The sequence below is a fragment of the Sus scrofa genome, chromosome 16 (genome assembly GCF_054392235.1).
Source record: "Sus scrofa isolate SSC_HxYL_T2T_F1_AM1 chromosome 16, Sscrofa_HxYL_maternal_Yorkshire_Landrace_v2.0, whole genome shotgun sequence".
NCBI lineage: Eukaryota > Metazoa > Chordata > Mammalia > Artiodactyla > Suidae > Sus > Sus scrofa.
This window is the reverse complement of record NC_139398.1, coordinates 30,637,782-30,660,151: the sequence shown is the minus strand read 5'-3', so window position 1 is coordinate 30,660,151 and position 22,370 is coordinate 30,637,782. Positions and strand designations below refer to the sequence as shown.

General features: G+C 36.1%; 1 protein-coding gene across 4 annotated transcripts in view; it reads left to right on the top strand.

Moving 5' to 3' along the window:
* Window positions 1–22,370, top strand: part of ZFR (zinc finger RNA binding protein) — a 94,447-nt gene that overhangs the window by 47,213 nt on the left and 24,864 nt on the right. For 2 of the 4 annotated variants that reach the window (XM_021076978.2, XM_021076977.2), the window contains 8 exons: window positions 2,161–2,280; window positions 3,332–3,477; window positions 7,182–7,344; window positions 8,888–9,093; window positions 10,778–10,928; window positions 12,735–12,876; window positions 17,623–17,720; window positions 18,579–18,674. In XM_021076978.2, the coding sequence (XP_020932637.1) occupies window positions 2,161–2,280; window positions 3,332–3,477; window positions 7,182–7,344; window positions 8,888–9,093; window positions 10,778–10,928; window positions 12,735–12,876; window positions 17,623–17,720; window positions 18,579–18,674 (1,122 nt within the window). The remainder of the gene's footprint in view (window positions 1–2,160; window positions 2,281–3,331; window positions 3,478–7,181; window positions 7,345–8,887; window positions 9,094–10,777; window positions 10,929–12,734; window positions 12,877–17,622; window positions 17,721–18,578; window positions 18,675–22,370) is intronic. The other 2 variants (XR_002339765.2, XR_002339764.2) reach the window with 1 other exon arrangement.

Sequence of the window (22,370 nt, the reverse complement as noted above, 5' to 3'; positions counted from 1 at the left end):
AAAGATGTGTGTGTGTTTAATGTATGTTGTGTGTATATATATGTATACACACACACACACCATATCTTCTTTATCCATTCATCTGTTGATGGACATTTAGGTTGTTTCCATGTCTTGGCTATTGTAAATAGTGCTGCTGTGAACATGTTATCTTTTTGAATTATAGTTTGGTCTGGGCATGTATATATGCCCAGGGTGGGATTGCTGAATTATATGTTAACTGTTTTTAGTTTTTTGAGGAACCTCCCTACTGTTTGCCATGCTCTTTTCCCTAGTGACTGCACCAGTTTGTATTCCCACCAACAGTGTAGGAAAGTTCCCTTTTGTCTACACACTCCCAAGCATTTGTTTTTGTAGACTTCTTGAAGATGGCCATTCTGACAGTGTGGGGTGATACCTCATTGTAGTGTTGATTTGCATTTTTGTAATAATTAGTGGTGATGAGTGTCTTTTCATGTGCCTGTTGGCCATCTGTATATCTTTGGAGACCTGTCTATTTGGGCTTTCTGCCCATTTTTCAGTTGGGTGTTTTTTTTCTTAATTGTGTGAGCTCTTTCTGTATTTTGGAAATTAGTCCCTTGTTGGTCACATCATTTGCACATATTTTCTCCCAGGTCATAGTTTGCTTTGTTTGTGGCTTCCTTTGCTGTGCAAAAGCTTATAGGTTTGATTAGGTTGATTTGTTTATTTTTGCTCTTAATTTCTTTTGCTTTGGAAGACTGTCCTAAGAAAACATTGGTGCAGTTTATGTCAGAGAATATTTTACCTCTGTTCTCTTCAGTGAGTTTTATGGTGTCATATCTTGTATTTAAATCTTAAAGCCATTTTGAGCTTATTTTTGTTTATTTATTTGTTTTTTTGTCTTTTCTAGGGCCTAACCCTCGGCATGTGGAGGGTCGCAGGCTAGGGGTCTAATTGGAGCTGTAGCCGCCAGGCTACACCAGAGCCACAGAAATGCCAGATCCGAGCCGCGTCTGCAGCCTACACTACAGCTCACGGCAACACCAGATCCTTAACCCACTGAGTGAGGCCAGAGATCGAACCTGCAACTTTGTGGTTCCTAGTCGGATCCCTTAACCACTGTGCCACAATGGGAACTCCCTATTTTTGTGTATGATATGAGGTGTATTTTAATTTCATTGATTCGCATGCGGTTGAAGAGACTGTCTTTTCCCAACACCACTTGCTGAAGAGACTGTCTTTTCCCCATTGTATATTCTGGCATCCTTTGTCAAAGATTAATTGACCATAGGTTGTGGGTGTATTTGTGAGCCTCTCTTCTGTTCCGTTGATTCATATAGCTGTTTTTGTACCAATACCATGGGGTTTTTTTTGTTTGTTTGTTTTTGGTTTTGTTTTGTTTTTTGCTTTTCGGGGCCGCACCTGTGGCATATGGAAGTTCCCAGGGTAGGGGTCAAACCGGAGCTACAGCAGCTAGCCGTTGCCACAGCCCCGGCAACTCAGGATCTGAGCTGCGTCTGAGACCCACACCACAGCTCATGGCATTGCTGGATCCTTAACCCACTGAGCAAGGCCAGAGATCAAACCTCATGGATCCTAGTGTTCGTTAACCACTGAGCCACGAAGGGAACTCCCCATGCTGTTTTGATTACTGTAACTTTATAGAATTGCGTTCAGAGCCAATCTTTAAGATTTGCAGACAATTTGAACTCGGAATTTATTGTAGACTTTTTAATAACATTCTAGTCCACTTGTTTTCCTAACTGGTTGTGCAGTTAGAAAAAACTGACATTGGTTTTCCATAACGCAACATAGGCTTTGAGGAAATAAACCAGAAGAATGCTTTTAGTCATTTTTCTTTCCATTTCCAAGAGCAGTACCTAGCCAGTAGCAGATATTCAGTAAATATTAGAGATTTTAGGGTTCTAATTGTATTGAAATAAGAATGTTTACATATAAACAAAAGCATTAATTGAAGTTATTTAGAAAAGCCTTGCATGCTACAGTTAAAAATTCTAACCTTTTCACTTCTATAGATTATCCTTTTTGAAAAGTATAGACATTGCCTCCTTTTTTCCCCTCATTTCAAATTTCTAAAAGTTATTTACAACTTTGTCAGAGAACCCATGAAAGTTTATAATTGAAATCTTTAACTGTAACATCCCTGTTGTGATTCTTGAATTTTTTTTCCTAATCAAGGTACGAAATGATGAAGGAAAAGTAATTCGATTCCATTGCAAATTATGTGAGTGCAGCTTTAATGATCCCAATGCTAAGGAGATGCATTTAAAAGGGCGAAGACACAGACTTCAGTATAAAGTGAGTAAAATTTCAGCTGTCTTCTCTTTTTATATGGCTTGGAACATTCTAGGTTCAAAAACAAAGCATCTAAATATAATTCATTAAGTCCATGAACTCCCATTCTAAGATTGTCATGTCTCAGAGTCAGATATTTAATTTTTATTTATTAGTTTGTTATACTTAAGTAAAAACAATACTGTGGTGACTGGCAGATAAACATGTAACATTGCTTGGATCAAGTAATCATGTAAAGATGATTGCATCACAGGAAGTGCTTAAAAGAAATGTCAGATCTCCATCCATTTCCTTCCATCTTGGCAGAATTCCCACTGCAATGAATTTTAAATGAGGGATTCTACATTGAAAACACTTCAAGTGATAAGTTAAATAAAAATAGTCTGGAAAAGGGCAGTACTTTGATATGAAAAGAATATTGTAACCCCATACTCAGATACTTAGAATCATGTAATTACAAACAGAGGAAAATTAAATACCCATCAGTCCCCTAAGGATTTCTTCCATTGGTTAGTGCTGAGTTAAATACCTTTTACGTAGTGTTTATCATTTAACTTGGACAGGAGTTCCCGTTCTGGCTCAGTGGTTAATGAATCCGACTAGGAACCATGAGGTTGCGGGTTCCATCCCTGCCCTTGCTCAGTGGGTTAAGGATCCGGCGTTGCCCTGAGCTGTGGTGTAGGTTGCAGACGCGGCTCGGATCCCGCGTTGCTGTGGCTCTGGTGTAGGCTGGCAGCTACAGCTCCGATTTGACCCCTATCCTAGGAACCTCCATATGCCACGGGAGCGGCCCAAGAAATGGCAAAAAGACCAAAAAAAAAATTTTTTTTTTAACATGGACAACTAAGAGTCTTCAGAGTGGGAAGGAAAAAAAATGTTGATTATTATATTCTGAATTTTTCTTCTGATGCAACTTATTTACTGCTTTTGCTCTTGCAGTAAGAAATTTGCACCTAAAAGCCTCTATGATGAAAGAATCTGTAGGATTGTATGATTTAAAGATATGTGTAGATTGTTAGAGGTTGGTTTTAAAAAGTCTTGTCTGTATTAACAGAAAAAAGTAAATCCAGACTTGCAAGTAGAAGTAAAACCCAGTATTCGAGCAAGGAAGATTCAAGAGGAGAAAATGAGGAAACAAATGCAGAAAGAAGAGTATTGGCGAAGAAGAGAAGAGGAGGAACGCTGGAGAATGGAAATGAGGTACTATCTTTAACACTTTTTTTCTTTTTAGGGCCACACCTGCAGCATGGAAGTTTCCAGGCTAGGGGTTGAATTAGAGCTGCAGCTGCCAGCCTACACTATAGCCACAGCAACGCAGGATGTGACCTGTACCATAGCTCATGGCAACACCAGATCCTTAACCCAGTGAGCGAGGGCAGGGATCAAACCTGCTTTCTCATGGGTACAAGTCAGTTTCATAACCTGCTGAGCCACAGCGGGAATTCCAGTATCTTTAACTTTTAACACCATGATAGTGGTTTAGCCTTTATTTAAAAAAAAAAGAAAGAAAAAAAAAAAAAAAAGCAAGCCCTAACTACTCTAACTTACTCCCATTCAGAGCAATTTGATTTATTTCATATACTTTCACTTCTCAGGAAGCTCCTAAGTCTAGGAAAGAAATGCATTAAAATTAAATTACTGGCTATTCTAATATTTGATCATGTCCTTGCTTTAGGAGTTATATTGGAAATGCTATCTTAAACACCTCAGTTTAAAACAAACAAAATAGAACCTTTAGTTATATGGTAAAAATATATTGAGTATTAAGATTTAATGGATTCTAGGATTCCCCAGTGGCTGAGCAGGTTAAGCTCTGGTGTCACTGCTGTGGCTCAGGTTGCTGCTGTGGCATGGGATTCACTTTTGACCTCAGAACTTCTGCATGCTGGTGGGCATGGCCAAAAAAAGATTTTAAAAAGAAACTTTTATTATAAAAATGTTAGAGGCTACAGGGAAGGAGAAATGAGAAAACATTTTCCAGAGATACATAAATGTTTAGTTTTTATTGATAAAACAGGCGTATCTTTAAATGATACAATTTAGTATTTTTATTATATTCACAGTTGTGCAGTCATTACCACAGTCAATTTTAGAATATTTTCATGATCCACAAAAGAAACCACAGACCCATTAACAGTCACTCCCTATCCCAACACCCTGTTATCCCCCCACTTCTCCCTTTCCCCTAGACAACCACTAATAAACTTCGTCTTAATAGATATGCCTTTTCTGGAAATTTCATGTAAATGGAATCATAAAATATGTGATCTCTTGTGTCTGGCTACTTTCACTTAGTGTGTTTTCAAGGTTCATTCATATTCTGGTATATATCAGTACTTCTTTTATGGGTAAATAATACTCCATTATATAAATGTACCACATTTTGTTTATCTTTTCATCAGTTGATGGACATTCATATCATTTCTACTTTGAGGCTATCAGACATAAATATTGCTCTATGAGTATTTGTGTATAAGTAGTAAAATAAAGATAAATATGAACAGGAGCATAATGTGTGTGTATTTTATAACCTACTTTTGTCATTTACATAGCAACATTTTTGAAAAGTAAGCTAAAACTATTTTCCATGGCTACATGGTATTCTCTTGTGCAGATGTTAAAATTTTCCTTATAACCAGCTCCATATTGTTAGATATTTAGGTTTTTGCATTTTATAATTATTACGTTGACCATTTCTGAGGCTGTATTATTGAATAAATCACACTCAGTTGCTAATAATAAAATCCCAGAAATGGAAACATTTAACTGATGGATACCCATACTTCTCCCTGTACTGGATAGTGTAACTTAGTGGTTCTCAAACTCATGGGTCTCAGGACCTTTCTTTCTTTCTTTTTTTTTTTTTCTCAGCCGCACCCACAGCATAGGGAAATTCCTAAGCCAGGGATTAAATCCAGGCCACAGCTGTGACCTGTGCCACAGCTGTGCCACACCAGATCCTTAACCCACTGCACCACAGCAGGAACTTCCCCCAGGACCTTTTATACTCAATAATCATTAAAGACTCCAAAGAGCTTTTGTGTATATGGATTATAGTTGTCAACATTTACTGTATTAGAAATGAAAACTGAGAAGTTTAAATACTTAGGAATTTAAAAGGTTACTTTAATTATATTTGTTAAAATGTAGTTAAATATGTATTTATTAATAAAGTATTAGGTCAAATATATTAATATGGTGGATAAATATAGTGTGATAACTATAAAGTAACTGCATTTATTTCCCAGAGTAAAGGGAATGACATCATTTTATATTTTTGCCAATCTCTTTATTTTTTTTTATTTTTTTTTTGTCTTTTTGCTATTTCTTGGGCCGCTCCCGCGGCATGTGGAGGTTCCCAGACTAGGGGTCTAATTGGAGCTGTAGATACTGGCCTACGCCAGAGCCACAGCAACGTGGGATCCGAGCCGCGTCTGCAACCTACACCACAGCTCACGGCAATGCCGGATCGTTAACCCACTGAGCAAGGGCAGGGACTGAACCCGCAACCTCATGGTTCCTAGTCGGATTCGTTAACCACTGCGCCACGACGGGAACTCTTGTAATATCATTTTTTAAGCACTTATATGTGCCAGGAAGTAGCACATAGTGTGAAGTATGAATTGGTAAACTGTGGATAAAGGTCCCTGCCCTTATTTAACTTAGACGTCTTTAGTAATAACAAAGTATTCAAAAATGGAATGAACATGCCTTTCCAGATCCTTCAAGCTATTCTTATTTATTTTCTCTCAAGGCCTAAATAACAGAAGTATGGTTTTAGCTGTTTCAAGTCGGATAAGCTAAAAAGCATTGCTTATTCCCAACCTGCAGAAATTGGTGGTTTCTACAGTGCTACTTGAGAAGCACGTTTCTTTCTTAAATTTTGTGCTTAAGCAAATTTGTCTAGTAAAAACTTAATGTTACCAGAAATTCTAAAGTTATTAGGTCCCTAGTTTGAAGCTGAAAGTGAAGATAGAACCGAGAGGGAAAGAATCACCTAGTATGAAAGAAATTAGATTCTGAAAATGTTGACCATTCATTAAAGCAGTTACACAATAGCTGCCCAGAGTTCAGCCCAAAGGTGTTTTATTTGGTACAGCATGAACCAAATAATTTAAAGACCATGAGATTTCACAAAAATTCTGAAGACCTTGAGGTACAGCCTGTATTCTCTTATGGCAGTAACTAATAGCTGAGCCAGAACAAGTACTTTCTTCTTTACCATAATTCTCATCACCCTTAATATGCCCACGTGAGACAAGATATGAGTTGCCATTTATCACTGTTTTTCCTCATGGTAGAGAAATGTCTTTGTCTCTGCCTTTATCAGATAGGGGAAATTAAAGGTAGTCTTCAGACATTCTCTCTAAAGAAACAAATAGAAAAGAGCACATTTCTTTGGAAATAATGAAGAAAATTCTTAAATGTATGCCTTGGGTCTTTCACTCCCACACATTATTGGTCTGGTCATATTAGGTAAGCATTAAGTTTATAATCTCTTTCTTTCTTTTTTTTATTACTCTGAATTTTATTACATTTATAGTTGTACAACAGTCATCACAATTTGGCTGTGATGATTGTTGTACCTGTTTATAATCTCTTAAAGAGGGAGAATTTAGAAGGAATTTGATGGTTCTGGTGCTTGTCCTTTCAACTTTGTCCTCAGGCTGTGAGTTTTTCCTTTTCTCTTTATTTTCTCATCTTCTTTTTTCACTTGGATTCGCTTCCATTCACTTCTAGGTAAAAGCAAATAAAGGTAATCAGATACATCAGGGAAAAAGAAGATGTCTTAACTAGACTGATTTGTGGTATTTTTTCTCATTGTTTTTTTTTAATCATTGTTGATGTAAATTCTTGGATTGTATTTTTCTTATAAGCTTATAGTATCATTCTCTGTGTTTCAGGCGTTATGAAGAGGATATGTACTGGAGAAGAATGGAAGAAGAACAGCATCATTGGGACGATCGCCGCCGAATGCCTGATGGAGGCTATCCTCATGGTCCCCCAGGCCCACTAGGCCTTCTGGGAGTGCGACCAGGCATGCCGCCTCAGCCCCAGGGGCCTGCAGTGAGTGTCCACTTTGTTTACATAGAGGGTGAAAGTCTAAGTCTGGTTCAGCATTAGAAGATAACGGTTTGGGGAGCTAATTCTTAGACTTAATAATCTCCAAATCTCAATGTAATTTTCCATCTGATTCAGAATTTTCCCTCCTTTTATTATAGGTTCTCAACTCATGTTACGGATTTCATGGAATTTCCATGAATCTTTCTTAGTTTCAATATAAGCTAAGGGAGCAGAGCTTCTTTTGCTAACTGTTCCTTCATGTAAGAGATTTTCTTGCCTTTGTTCTGTAGATTATCAGGAACAAATAATTTTGAAGGCAGTTGCTTTGCCTTCAGAATCATTCTTATTTTCTCATTACCAATGGCATAGAATCTTTTATTCTTTCTTCAAATACTGAGCATCTAAAACCTACCACTGCTTCTGAATTAAGTGCAGAGTAAGGGATAGGTAAATGGTTCAAGATGAGCCCACAGTGGATGTGTTAGGAAAAGTGTAGGAAAGATCTAGATCTTGAAAGTTTGTGTTCTCTGGAAGCTGGATAAAAGAAGAGACACCTGGTTTATGAGGAATGTTTGCACATAAGTTCAGACTACAGAAAAGAAGAGCTTTTTTCCCCTTTATTTTTTTTTTTCTAGAGAGCACTTAGAAGGAAACAGCAAATTCATGCTCTTTAAACTATTTCTCATGTGTCTTTCCATAGAACAAGCATTTGTAAAATGTTTCAGGAATTCCCATTGTGACTTAGCAGGTTAAGGAACCCAACCCAGTGTCCCTGAGGTTGTGGATTCAATCCCTAATCTTGCTCAATGGGTTAAGGATCCCGAGTTGCTGTGGCTCTGGCATAGGTCTCAGCTGCAGTTTCAGTTCAGCTCCTAGCCCAGGAACTTCCATATGCCGCAGGTGTGACCCCAAAAAAAAGAAAAGAAAAAAAGCAAAATATTTCAGAATCACTGGTTTTTAAAGTTGAATAAAAAGCATTTTTATAACCTTAGATGGTATGTATTATAATTTTACTTGTTTTGACTTAAAAAAAAATGCACACATAGGCGTTCCCTTGTGGTGCGGCAGGTTATAGATGCAGCATTGTCCCTGCCACTGCCTGGGTCACTGCTGTGGGGTTCCCTGACATGGGAATTTCCATGTGCTGTGGGCATGGTCAAAAAAATGCATGCCTACATAATATATACATACTTACATACTCACTCTTTTTGTTTTTGGCCATGGCATGTAGCACCCTGATGTGAGATCTCAGTTCTTAGACCAGGAATTAACCTGGGCTACAGCAGTGAAAGTTCTGAATCCTAACCTCTAGACCGCCAGGAAACTCCCCGTACTCACTCTTGATAGTATAATTCTCCATGGTTTACATTTTTGTTTTTACTGAAATGGAAGAAAGGGGAAGATAGTTTTAAATGGACATTTTGCATAATTAGTCAATTTCTTATTGAAAAGATGTGACAAACATATATATGTTTAGTTGAAAAATAATTGTTTACTTTTGCTCAGGAAACTTTTTTTAAAATAGTTGTCTTTTTTTCCTCTCTAGCCTTTACGTCGCCCTGACTCATCTGATGACCGTTATGTAATGACAAAACATGCAACCATTTATCCAACTGAAGAAGAATTACAGGCAGTTCAGAAAATTGTTTCTATCACTGAACGTGCTTTAAAACTTGTTTCAGACAGCTTGTCTGAGCATGAGAAGAGCAAGAACAAAGAGGGAGATGATAAGAAAGAAGGAGGGAAAGACAGGTGCGTTTTTAAAGTATTTTACTTCGTATATTTTTGTTTTTCTTTATGTGGACTTCTTACACTTGAAATAAAAGTTACGAAGATGAAAATTTTCTGGTGAGTTTATGTGTCTTAATGCTTATGTTAGACATTTAATGTATTCAGCAGCCTTTTGCTGAAATGAAAAATAATATAATTTCATACAATCTCCAACCTTATAATTTTACTTAATTTAAATTTATATAAAACTATTTCAAGGAGTTCCTGTCACGGCTTAGGAGTTAGCAAACCTGACTAGCATCCATGAGGACGTGGATTTGATCCCTGGCCTCACTCAGTGGGTTAAGGGTCCAGCGCTCCCGTGGGCTGTGGTATAGGTCACAGGCTTGGCTTGGATTCTGCATTGCCGTGACTGTGGTGTAGGCTGGCAGCTACAGTTTCGATTGGATCCCTAGGTTGGGAACCTCCATATGCCACAGGTGTGGCCCTAAAAAAGACCAAAGAAAGTATTTCAAGTCTGTTTTTAAAGCAGCCTTTGTAATTGTACAGTTGTATTCAGCTGCTTTTCAGTTTTTATTTATAATGTTGCATCTGTCTCAAATTCACTTTGTACGTGGCTTCTTTTTCCTTAACACATTGATCTATAAGCATGAATAAGCCCAAGCCATGGCAACATCTTTCATAATTGAGTTTACATTATGACCTATAACTTCATTTTCCCTATGCCATTTTTAAATATCTTTTTTAATTTATTTTTTTGTCTTTTGAGGGCCATACCCGCAGCATATGGAGGTTCCCAGGCTAGGGTTCTAATCGGAACTGTAGCCACCGCCTACTCCAGAGCCACAGCAATATGGGATCCGAGCCGCGTCTGCGACCTACCCCACAGCTCATGGCAACACCAGATCCTTAACCCACTGAGCGAGGCCAGGGATTGAACCTGAAACCTCATGGTTACTAGTCAGATTCGTTTCCACTGTGCCACGACGGGACTCCCTATACTTTTTTTTTTTTTTTTTTTTTTGTCTTTTTTGTCTTGTTGTTGTTGTTGCTATTTCTTGGGCCACTCCCGCGGCATATGGAGGTTCCCAGGCTAGGGGTCCAATCGGAGCTGTAGCCGCCAGCCTACGCCAGGGCCACAGCAATGTGGGATCCGATCTGCGTCTGTAACCTACACCACAGCTCACGGCAACGCCAGATCCTTAACCCACTGAGCAAGGGCAGGGACCGAACCCGCAACCTCATGGTTCCTAGTCGGATTCGTTAACCACTGCGCCACGACGGGAACTCCAATATACTTGTTTTTTTAAACATGATTTTTATTATTATTTTAAACATTTAAATATATTATTATTTTAAACATGATTTTTATTATTCAGTCTAACGCTTTCCCAACTGAGCTATTTCAGCCACCCAATATTATTCTGATTTGTGAAATAGAACACACAAAAACATTAATGATCTTTGCCTTCCAGTTGTCCCTGTAAGAACTTAGTTCTCGATTTATTAATTTATCTGTATTTCTTATCTAAGTGAAGGTTACTTCTAAAAATACTGTGGGTTTTTGTTTGTTTGTTTGTTTTTTACTGTAGCTAAGAATTTTAATGGTGTAAAAGTTATTTTCATGTACTGTTGTGTGTTGGGAGATTACCATGGTTCTTGTTGAGAAGAGAAATGTCACTGGTATAACTGGATTTCACTGCAGAGCTTTAAAAGGAGTTTTGCGAGTGGGAGTATTGGCAAAAGGATTGCTTCTCCGCGGAGATAGAAATGTCAACCTTGTTTTGCTGTGCTCAGAGAAACCTTCAAAGACATTATTAAGCCGTATTGCAGAAACTCTACCCAAACAGCTTGCTGTAAGTATTATGGAAATGTTCATTTTTATCCTTTGTCTGGTTCAAGTTTTTGGCAGGACTAACTGTACTTCAGCTTAAACCTAAGCCAGACTTTAAAGTTTTGGCTTGACTTTCCAAATTGAAATGTCTGCTTGATTGCACAAATGGGTAGAACTATTTTCTACTTTGTCTTTTTAGGGTTTATAGTGCTTCTCTTTGAAATGAAGCCATCTTGCTAATTTATTTTAAAATATAAAATTACAGCATGTGTCCTCTTCCCGTTCTTTTTCCACGATTTAAATAAAGAGAAAAGACAGTTGTTGAGGAAAAAAACAAATTTTTTTAAATAAAGCCCATGTATAGCAAGCTTAAATTTTTAGAATTCATGAACTTCTTTCCTACTTAATTGAATGTATTTTTAATAAAATATAGTGACTGAAACTGAAACTCTGATTTGAATTTTTAGTATAATTACTTTTCGTTTCCTACATGTTATAATGGCAGGAATTACTTCTTGCTATCTATCCAGCAGATTGCGGCAGTGCACAATTAATAGAATATTCCCTTTTGGTCCAATAAAAACAAATCTTTTTTTTATAGGTTTGAATTTTAAAAATTCTATGTAGTATCTTGTGAGAGTCATAGACTGGGATTTAAAATAAAGGTTCCTTGAGTAATTTAATATATAAAACTTAGGTATTAGAAAACCAAACATTATTTAGTTGGTAATGTGTATTCTGTAGTAATGTCAGAATAAATAGTATCTGACTATAGCAAAGCAACTGATAGCAAGAGCTATCCTATCACTTGAGGCTGTGAGGGCAATGAAGGGGAAGAAGGTGTTTGAGGACCTTGAGAAAAATACGTAATTTGCAGGAAATGTCTTGATCCTGAATTTTGGTGCTTAGTAGGACTACAGAGCAGGCAATACTATATCCTAAGTAGCTAACAGTTAAGCGCTTAAGCTAAAAGCAGAATACTTTTTCCAGATCAATCTGTACTTATTGCAAGTGTATAAGCAAGAGAGAATTGATTCTCATTATCATCATTGTCATAGTTAGCATTTATATAATGCTTACTATGTGCCAGGCACTGTTTTAAGTGTTCTATATAGCTAATTAATTTATTCTTCTAGCAATCCTATAGGTTAGATAAAATTACTATCCTCATTGTATAGAGAAGTTAAACAGTTTGCCCATCTTCGCATCATTAGTGAAGTAGCAGAGCTAGAATTTGAACCTTGATACTATGCTGTAAACACTGTAATTTCTGTAGTCTTCATTTGTTCATATAAACTGGAGTTTGTTATATGTGTACTAAATTGCAATGTGTCTTATTTTTTCTTCTGTTGATCAGGATTGTTTGCTCCCTGATAAATGCAGATCTGTTAATTTCACAGACAGGGTTCAGTGGGAAATACTGAATTACATCTCCTGTTAGTTTCAGATGTCTGTTTTAGTCTCATTCACATTCTGCAGTTATTTCAGTACTTAACTACCCAGATGCTATTAGGAAGGTATGGTAATAAGTATGGCAGTGTTTCTTTTATTTAAGTGTTTCATCATCTAAGAGAGACATAACGCACATACAGATAACTCATATGATACAAATAATAGTAAATATTAGGTCAACAAAGAATTCTGAAAGGAAAGAGGAGTTAGAGATTTATATTTGCATGTTATTGCAAGGTTTCTTGGGGGGAAGGTAATACATGGTCTACCCTTATAAAATGGCTAAGGTAGAGAAAAAATGAAGGAACCATGATGAAGCTGCTTTGTTTAATAATGTAAAAGGTCCGTCTAATTTCTTGTACTCTTCATTACATAGGTTATAAGTCCTGAGAAGTATGACATAAAATGTGCTGTTTCTGAAGCAGCAATAATTTTGAATTCATGTGTGGAACCCAAAATGCAAGTCACTATCACCCTGACGTCTCCAATTATTCGAGAAGAGAACATGAGGGAAGGAGGTTGGAAAGCCATTAAACATTCTACTTTTTAATAACTTTTATTTTCCCATTTATTTACTCTTTAAGATGGCATTAAGCCCTAGAAGGCAACATGCTGGCATTGCATATGAATTTGATAGATTTGACTTATATAGCTACTAGTTTTGCTTAAGATCATTTCCCAGATCTATTATTAATATCTCTTTATAATGCACTTTTATATAAAACACTCATGGTATTGATTTTCTTGATTTTTGTTTTCTTGCTAACCTCAGATTTCTGGAAAAAGAAGTTCAAAATTATTCTTACCAGCATAGTTGACCCATGAAAAAATTAAAAGAAATGTTGCTAGTAAGGGGCCACAAATTTAACTTCGGTTAAGAAGTTCTTGTTCTTGCCTTGTCTTAAAAAAAAGACAAGAGAGTTTCATAAATAAAATTGGTTAAATACTCATAACACTTAACAGTTTAAGAGGCACTGTTATATATGTAATCATGGATTTGGCTTGTCATAAGGTAAATATTTCTAGTTCTCTGAGGTTGCTCTTTGGTTTGGAGCGCTTTCATAAATGCAGAGCATCCTAATGCACGTAGATTTTACTAGAGATACTGCAAAATATATAAATGGTGTAGGGATAGTTAGTGAGTTATAGTACAATTCAGGGTTTTTAAACTTACTTTACAATTACAGAATATGAAATCCTGTTGGTGCCAGCAATGTTGCTTTAGGGACTGTTCTGTAACATTTTCAGAGCTTCAAAAGCTTTTAAGCCAAAAAGCATGGTCAGTGTCTGCCTCAAGTTGGTTCTGTTGTTTTTTGGGTCAGATAAAATCTACTTTGTTTCCTTTCATGTTGTTTTGTATACATCTTAATTTGTTGAGTATGGAGTAATAGTCTACACTGATATTTCTTTGTGATAAAGATAGGAAGAAAAGAATGCTTAAAATTAATTTGCCTGAAATAGCATAAGTAGGCTCTCAATTACTGTCCCTTTAAATTTGTTTTCTTATAGCAAAGCAGTTTTGGGTTTTTTTTTTTCTTTATTTAAAGGCACTGGGCTTTCTATAACCCAGGAAAAGAACATTTTTATGAAAAATATGATCACCGGGAGATGTCTAACCTTGCCTATATTATATATACACCGCATATCATATATTGTATGTTATATAAGTTTTACATCTTAATACATGGGGTTTATGTAAAGGATCTTTTACAGAACATGAGTTTCCACTCAAGGTCTGCCTGTGGATATTGCTGGAAAAACAGTTTTCACATTGACCTGAGTCAATCTGGTCAATTTAGGTGCAGCATGTGACTGTTAGGATTTGAAAAAGAAATCTTCAAAATTTGGTTATAAAGAAAACTTGCAACATTTAGTGTGAAATCGTAACCATTTAACTTTATTTCAGAGCGTATTTTGTCCAATTATATTTAGGCTTACTAAATTTGTACAGTATCAAGTCATTTTATGATGTTGGCAAAAGTGTAAAGTTAATAGTATCATATTTGTAGTAGTCTTTCATAACCTGTCCCTTCTAAAGGAAACAAAATTATATTTTTGTCTGACCCAGACTTGAGTTAGAATTATTGTTCTGAATTTCATAAATATTACGGTAAGAGAAATGATCAGTCCACAATTGAAAGATTTTACTTCAAGACACTGAGCTGAAAAGTTGGAAGTGCAAAGAGTGTAGAAACATTGATAGTGTTCCTTGCTGCATATAACTGCAGTAAACCATGTCTTTAGCTTCATTATGAAGATTGCTGCAGAATAACGGTATGTATGCTCTCTCACTGCAGCTCCGAACGCTCTGTGTCTTACAATCATTTAAAGCCTGTAGCTTGCTTTGGGGAGTTAGTACAGGGGAAAGGAAGGCTTTGCCGGAAGAGCACTTGCATGTAAATCATGAGACTGGCAACTTGCGCATAGTTGTGGTAGCCTCTTAATGCATAATGGTTTTGTTTAATACCAAAAATTATTTAAAGGAAATTATTAAATTGCCCAAATAACTGTTAAACGCATGACAGATGTATTTTATAGTACTGTGTTTGACAGTTAAACATTAAGTAAACATTTAATTGACTTGAAGCTTGAAATGTTCAAAATGCTCTAACCCTTGCTACAGAATCTCTTCTGTAACAAGTCAAGTATTGTGTGTGTTTTTTTCCACCTGTAGCTTATCAGGCCCGGTCCAAAGCCTTCTAGCAGAGGGAATTGATTCCTGTCAGGGGTTGCTGCCAAGACATCGGAAGGATTTTTGACCAAGGTTTTCAAAAGCTCAGTGTCACACCTGCCATTTGATTAAGGAGGGATTTTGGATGCAGAGTCTGGCATTTAGTGTCCTTTGTGTGGCTGTTTCGTTTGTTCTGTCTTTGTCTCTCTAGAATTGAGCAGTGTTCACACTAGTTTTTAAATTGTTGGGTGGATTATATTTTTTACATAACCATTTAATTTAAATTAATATATTCCCATTAACTTTTAATCATAAAATAGTGTGGACACAGCATGTCTTCTAACTGGTGATTAACCCCTTAAAATTTATGAAATACATTTTTTTAGGTTAAGAATTTGCTTTTTTTTAAAGTAAATTAACTTTTTCTTTAAACTGGGTGTCAGGAAGCAAGTATGATTTTAGTACAGTATATATCTAAGGGGTTAATCCACTTGAAATATAAAATGGGTGCAAAAATCCACACTCTAAATTTGACAGAAATTTCCTACTCACAGCTCTTAATTGTTTTTAAATTGCAATAGGTGCCTTGGCATCTTTGAAATTGTATCATTAATTTAAATTTCCAGAGTTATAGATGCTTGTGTGCAAAAAGAAAACTGTCCTTACATATTGGAGGAAATTAAAAGATTGTGAATAAGCATTGAAAATTCAGAAACTTTTAGAAAGAGATTGCATATTGTCACCTATTTGCATCCTAGCTTTAGCAAATAATGTAAATAAATAAGGAACATGGAAAGGGTTCTTCAGCATGTTCTATAACCTTGCTTGGGGGAGTGCTTTTTTGGTGTTGTTTCTTTTTTTATTTCTTAATTAGCAATGCTATCCTGTGTTCCTTTTCCTTCTCTCAGAATAGTCCATTTATTATGTTCAGTATATTTATGGATTCAGAAGTTCGTCTTGCAGGTTTCGAGATTGACTAGTTTTTTAAAGTAGTAATTTTAGTATTTTAGTAAGAGAAGTCAGAAAGTATTTCTGACTTGATACTTTGTTTTTAGTACCCATATTCCTCCTTCCGTGGTCACTTTCAGAATGCCACTCGGTGTTCTTTGATTATCTGTAAATTTCCCTTTTACCCTATCTTCTGAAAATCTGTGCCATCTGACTAATTAAGGAGTAAGAACTTGAGTAGAAAACCCAGACAAGGGATGGAATTCTTTGTCACTTTTAAAATAAACTTTTTTTGTATGTCATCTACTCAAGGACAAATACCTTTTAAGATTTCTGGATGCTCATATAAAAGTATACAATTGGGGCATTCTCTTGTGGAGCAGTGGGTTAAGGATCCATTGTTATCACTGCACAGGCGTGAGTTTAGTCCCTGGCCCAGAAACTTGCACATGCCAAGGGTGCTGTGAGGAAAAGATACATATACAATCAAATAACTTGGCTAGAGTTGCAATAGTACTCTTAAAATAAAATCATCTTTAATGTTTACTTTTGTCATACATTTCTTCTTTTGTCCCTAGTATTCATTTGGTACTTTCAATAATTTATTAAATTATATCCTAAATGCCCCATAATTTTGTTGCTTTTTATTTAGAAGACTATTAAAGTCAGTAATTACTTGCCTGGTATATAATTTTCCTGTATCCAGAAAATATTTTAAAATCACAATAAGTTAGATTGACTTACTTACGAAGTTTGATTAGCAACTTTTATGTACATCTTACAGATACGTTTAGATGAATGTAAAGCTGGCCCTCCAACTACTTTTATGAATGTAAAGTTAACTTCTTATCCTGATTTAGGTTCAGATTTCCTCTCAAGTTTCATATAGCTTCTTTATGTTTTAATACAATAATATGATTAAAATCAGTTATTAAAACTGACTTTATAACTTAAAAGATTCTACATATTTATCATCATAGCATTCTGCTTACTGCATCTGTTCTATTTCTATACTTATCTTGTTTAACCATGGCGGTTCTTATTGCCCTTTTCTACTTACTGTTTCTCTCCAACTGTTCTTCGAAACATTGTGGGAACTTTGAGTTTTAAAGGGGCAGTTCATATTAGAGCTAAAATTCTCTTATGGAAGAGAAAGCATTGAACTCTTAGAAATGCCTGTTTTGGGCTCTTGATTTTTTTATGATTTTTTACTTTATTGATCATGCCATATTTATCATTAGTTCTTTACCATATTAGCCCCAGAATAACCTATGACCATTTAAAATACTGAACAAACTCAGTAGTTTATTGTACATTTTCATTTTTTAAGGTGGATTTTTGTGTTCCCTCTTGTCTCGTCTTTGCTGGTACTCTATGTCCAATAATCCTTTCCTTTTGATTTTATTTTGGTGGGTAGGTTTTATTTTTGTAGAAATTATTTATTATATAATTAAAGAGTTCAACCTAATTCTCTTGATCTTCATATTGGATTATGTAAATTTGTCGAAAGTAACTCCCTGGGGACTTCAAAGTGCCAATAAACTCAAATGGCTCATGTGACACTGATGCTACTTTAAGGAAGTGTCTTGCTCACCTGGTCAAACACCCATTCCTCACTGCATTTTGCCAATTCAATCCATTTTAGATGTAACCTCGGGTATGGTGAAAGACCCACCGGACGTCTTGGACAGGCAAAAATGCCTTGACGCTCTGGCTGCTCTACGCCACGCTAAGTGGTTCCAGGTTCGGAACATCATTTTACTTTTTTCTTGTAGCCTTATGAGAGAGTAGTTCAGTAAAACATGTTTAACTGTGTTTAAACATTTCAAAAGATTGCTCAAGCAATACTATTTTAAATTAAATATCAGAAAATATGTTAACATAGAAAGCCGGGTATGAAGATCTGCATATTGCAGTTACTCTTCATTTGATAATAAACTCAGGTTTTGGGGGCATTTTATAGTTTGGGTCTTTTTTTTTTATTTTTAGTAGCCATATTTAAAGTTGACTTGTTTAGGAACATCACATTTGTGTATATATATTGTATTCCATAAGGCTGCAGATTAACTTTGCTTTGAATAATGGAATATGTGTTCAAGCTTTGTGTATAGTTTTAAGATTTTCCCCCTTCTTTCTCTAAGTTAATAAGTGTAGGGAATGAAAGGTGAGGAAGCAGCTGTTTGGTTTAGTGACTTTGCAGTTATGCAAAGGCACAGAAAGGAAACCAAACAGATTTCCTTAACCTTTCAGTCCCTAGACAAACTTTTTAGCTCTTTTACTTTTTCTTTTATTTCTAATTTAGGCAGACTTTTTTTAAGTTCATTGTTTTAAATGATCATAGGTCAAGGTTCACAGGGGATCAAGAACAATTATTCTTGTATAATCTGTTTACTTTGACCTAAAACATCAGCTTTTAAATACTAACCCTGGCATAAAATACTGCTGTAAATGGCAGCTCATTGAATCTAATTTTAAGTGTGGTTATTTTGTTTTATTTTTATCTGAGCTTCCATTGAACAGTGGTATTTTAACTTTTTTTCATCAAGGGATATTTTCAATATTTCTAAGATTAATTCAGTTGGTTTTTGTGTTGCTCTCAAGGCTAGAGCTAATGGTCTGCAGTCCTGTGTGATTATCATACGTATTCTTCGGGACCTCTGTCAGCGAGTTCCAACTTGGTCTGATTTTCCAAGCTGGGTAAGTAACATGAAGCTGTAATGGTCTGAAAAATAAACATTTAGGAAATATTTCTGTAGGGTTTTTTTAATAACCCTATCTTAGACTTAATGATCAACTTTATTTCCGTTGACTAAATGTAGTCTTTTTCCTTTTCTAGTGAGAGATACTGAGTGGGTCTCAGGGTGTTTATTTTCTGAGAATTGTACTTGATTTTCTCTTTGTATTTTCCTCTCTTTTTTTGTTTTTACTCTTCTCTCGGTGTTTATAACTTTTTTTTTAAATAGGTGCAATTGTTAGTTGACTTTTACATAAAGGTACAAAGAAAGCTAAAAATGAGCTATTCATCTTCCTATACAGGGTTTTGTTGACATTTTTTAAATACAAGGAATTTTTAAGATTTAGAAATACACATTATTCAAAAATACATAAAGGAATTCCATTGTGGTGCAGTGGGATTGGAGGTATCTCCAGACGGCTGGGACTGGGGCCTATCCCGGGCCCAGCACAGCAGATTAAGGATCCAGTGTTTTCACAACTGAGACTCAGATCTGATCCCTGGCCCAAGAATTCCTTATTTCTCAGGGTGGCCAAAAAAGAAAAAGGAAAAACAAAACAAAACAAACAAAAAAAAAAAACGTAAAATTAGGATATGTGAATAATGCAGAAAGGCACAAATCAGAAATGAGAGCTTCTCATCATTTAAAAGCAAGTTACCTTGAACACTTTGTTGTGATTTCTCCTGGGGGGTGTAATGCATGCATTTATGCATCATGTGTGTTCCTGTTTTTATGTATGTACAAATAATACCCCTTTGATGTTGAACTCTTCTGTTTCCTGAATAGTAAGAATTCACACACAAAAAAAGGGATTCATTCAAAAATAGAACTGAACCACAGTTCCCGTTGTGGCGCTGCAGAAACGAATCTGATTAGGAACCACGAGGTTGCGTGTTCAGTCCCCAGCAGCACTGCAGGTTAAGGATCCGGTGTTGCCATGAGCTGTGGTATAGGTCGCAGATGCAGCTCGGATCTGGTGTAGGCTGGTGGCCACATCTCCAATTAGACCCCTAGCCTGGGAACCCCCATATGCCGAGAGTGCGGCCCTAAAAAGACAAAAGACAAAAATAAATAAATAAAAAACAAAAATAGAACTGAACCTACTGATTCCAGAGTTGTGTCAGGGAGAGTTGAATAGCCAGGGTTCTTTTTTTGACGTAGGAGTGGGTCATGCCATTTACATCATTTGCATCTTTCTTAACAAAATGTATCTTGGAGTTCTTTGAGCACCGCATTGACTACACAGTATCCTGTTTATATGAACATGCCATGTTTTATTTAACTGGTATCCATTTGATCGACAGTTGGTTTGTTTTCGGTGTTTTGCTATGAAATTTTCATTGTGTGGTCAGGCTTCCATGAGAATTATACATGTGATAAGTGGTTAGGGTCATTTGCAATAGAATTCCAAGGTCAAAGAACTTGTGTTGATTGTTCACCAGAAAGTTGGAGCATTTAAAAGTTCCAAAAATTGTTGAAATGATCATTTCTTTCACACCCTCACTAACCTTGGGATAGCATCACACTTCTTAACACATGGTAGATAAAAAAAATGTCTCTTTTTTTTAATTTGAATTTCTTGGAGTGATTATTGGCATTTGTAATTATTTTTTCTCTTAACTGCCAGTTCCTTTGTTTCACATCATTTTCTCACTAATTTATAACAACACTTATGAGAAGTGAGTTCTTATCTGTATTAAAAAATAATTATTTCCAGGTTTTCATCTGCTTTTCAGCTTAATTTTTGCTGTTTTATGAAAGTTTTTATGAATTCTTTTCTTTTTAGGGCCACATATGCCTATGGCATGTGAAAGTTCCAAGGCTAGGGGTCAAATCACGGTTACAGCTGCCAGCCTACGCCACAGCAACGCGGAATCCAAGACGTGTCTTAGACCTACACCACAGTTCATGGCAACGCTGGATCCCCGACCCACTGATCAAGACCAGGGCTCGAACCCACATCCTCATGGATACTAATTGTATTTGTTTCCACTGCGCCACAATAGGAACTCCTTAAATTTTTATAAATTCTTAAATTTTTATAAATATTTTATGGCTTCAGGTTTTGCATTCTGCTTACAAAATTCATATTTCAGGTTATAAATTATTCACACACACTTCCTTCTAGACCTTTTTTCCCCCCAGCAAATTATGTTTTATACAGATGCTTACTTATTTAATTATTAATCAATTAATTAATACATAGCAAAGCTCCTGGAAGGATATATTTCAATTTTTAAAATTCTTTTTTTAGGGCCACTCCTATGATACATGAAAATTCCCAGACTACGGGTCAATAGCAGCTTCAGCTGCCAGCCTACACCAAAGCCACAGCAACACTGAGCTAGGGCAGGGAACAAACCCAATCCTCATGGATACTAGTCGGGTTCATCACCTCTGAGCCACAACAGGAACTCCCTCTTTTACATTGTGACAGTGGTTTTCTCTGAGTGGTGAGTAGGAGGAGGAAAATATGATTAGAAGAGAGATCTATAATGTTTTGTTTTACTAGGCTAAAATATACATATATTACGTGTATAAAAACTGATTAAATAAATAGACTAAATGTAGAACCAGCTTTGTGTTTTTCCAGATCAATCGCCAATTATTCCAGTACCATTTAACATTTTATTTAGTAGTGATATTTGTTCTCCCAACCCTTGTTTTGAAATCTCACCATTATCATAAACCAGTGGTTCTCAACCAGCATTAGTTTTGCCGTCCAGAGGACACTGACAATTTTTGGTTGTCAGAAGTGGTCATCAGTAGCACCCAGGAAGAGAAACTCTGTCCTAAAGCCAAGTTCCTTTTCTGTGTGCCTATTTCTATAGTCATCTTTCATTCCTCAGTCTGTTTTCTTCTCTAGTAATAGACTCTTTTAATTATTAAAGCTTCATAGTGTTTTAAAATTGTCTTTATCACATTCCTCCCTCTCCATTCTTTGTTGATCACTATAAACACCATCTTGCACAGAATTCTTTTTCCAAATGAACTTAATTATCATTTTGTTCAGTTTCTCTAAAGTTCTCTTAATGATTTTTCATAGTACTATATTGAATTAATAAATAATTTGCAGACTCCAACCACTTTTATAAATACTACTCTTCTTTATGGAATGTCCTACCTACTGGAATTAATTTTACACACTTAACTTAGCTTTGAATGAGTTCTGTGTATGATTGTTTATACGTAGGTATTTATCTTTTAGAATTTTTTTTCAAATTCCAATTTCTGGTTATCGTTTATATATATTAATTTTGTTAACCTACTGCCTGACTGCATTCCTTTATTTGTAGTAATCTTTTTCATGTGATATTCTTGGGTTTTCTAGTCTTAGAATCATACCTACAGGAGTTCCTGTCGTGGTGCAGTGGTTAACGAATCCGACTAGGAACCATGAGGTTGTGGGTTCGGTCCCTGCCCTTGCTCAGTGGGTTAAGGATCCAGCGTTGCCGTGAGCTGTGGTGTAGGTTGCAGATGCGGCTCGGATCCCGCGTTGCTGTGGCTCTGGCGTAGGCCAGTGGCTACAGCTCCGATTCAACCCCTAGCCTGGGAATCTCCATATGCTGAGGGAGCGGCCCAAAGAAATAGCAAAAAAAAAAAAAAAAAAAAAAAAAAGAATCATACCTACAAATGATATTTTGCGTTCTTCCTCTTT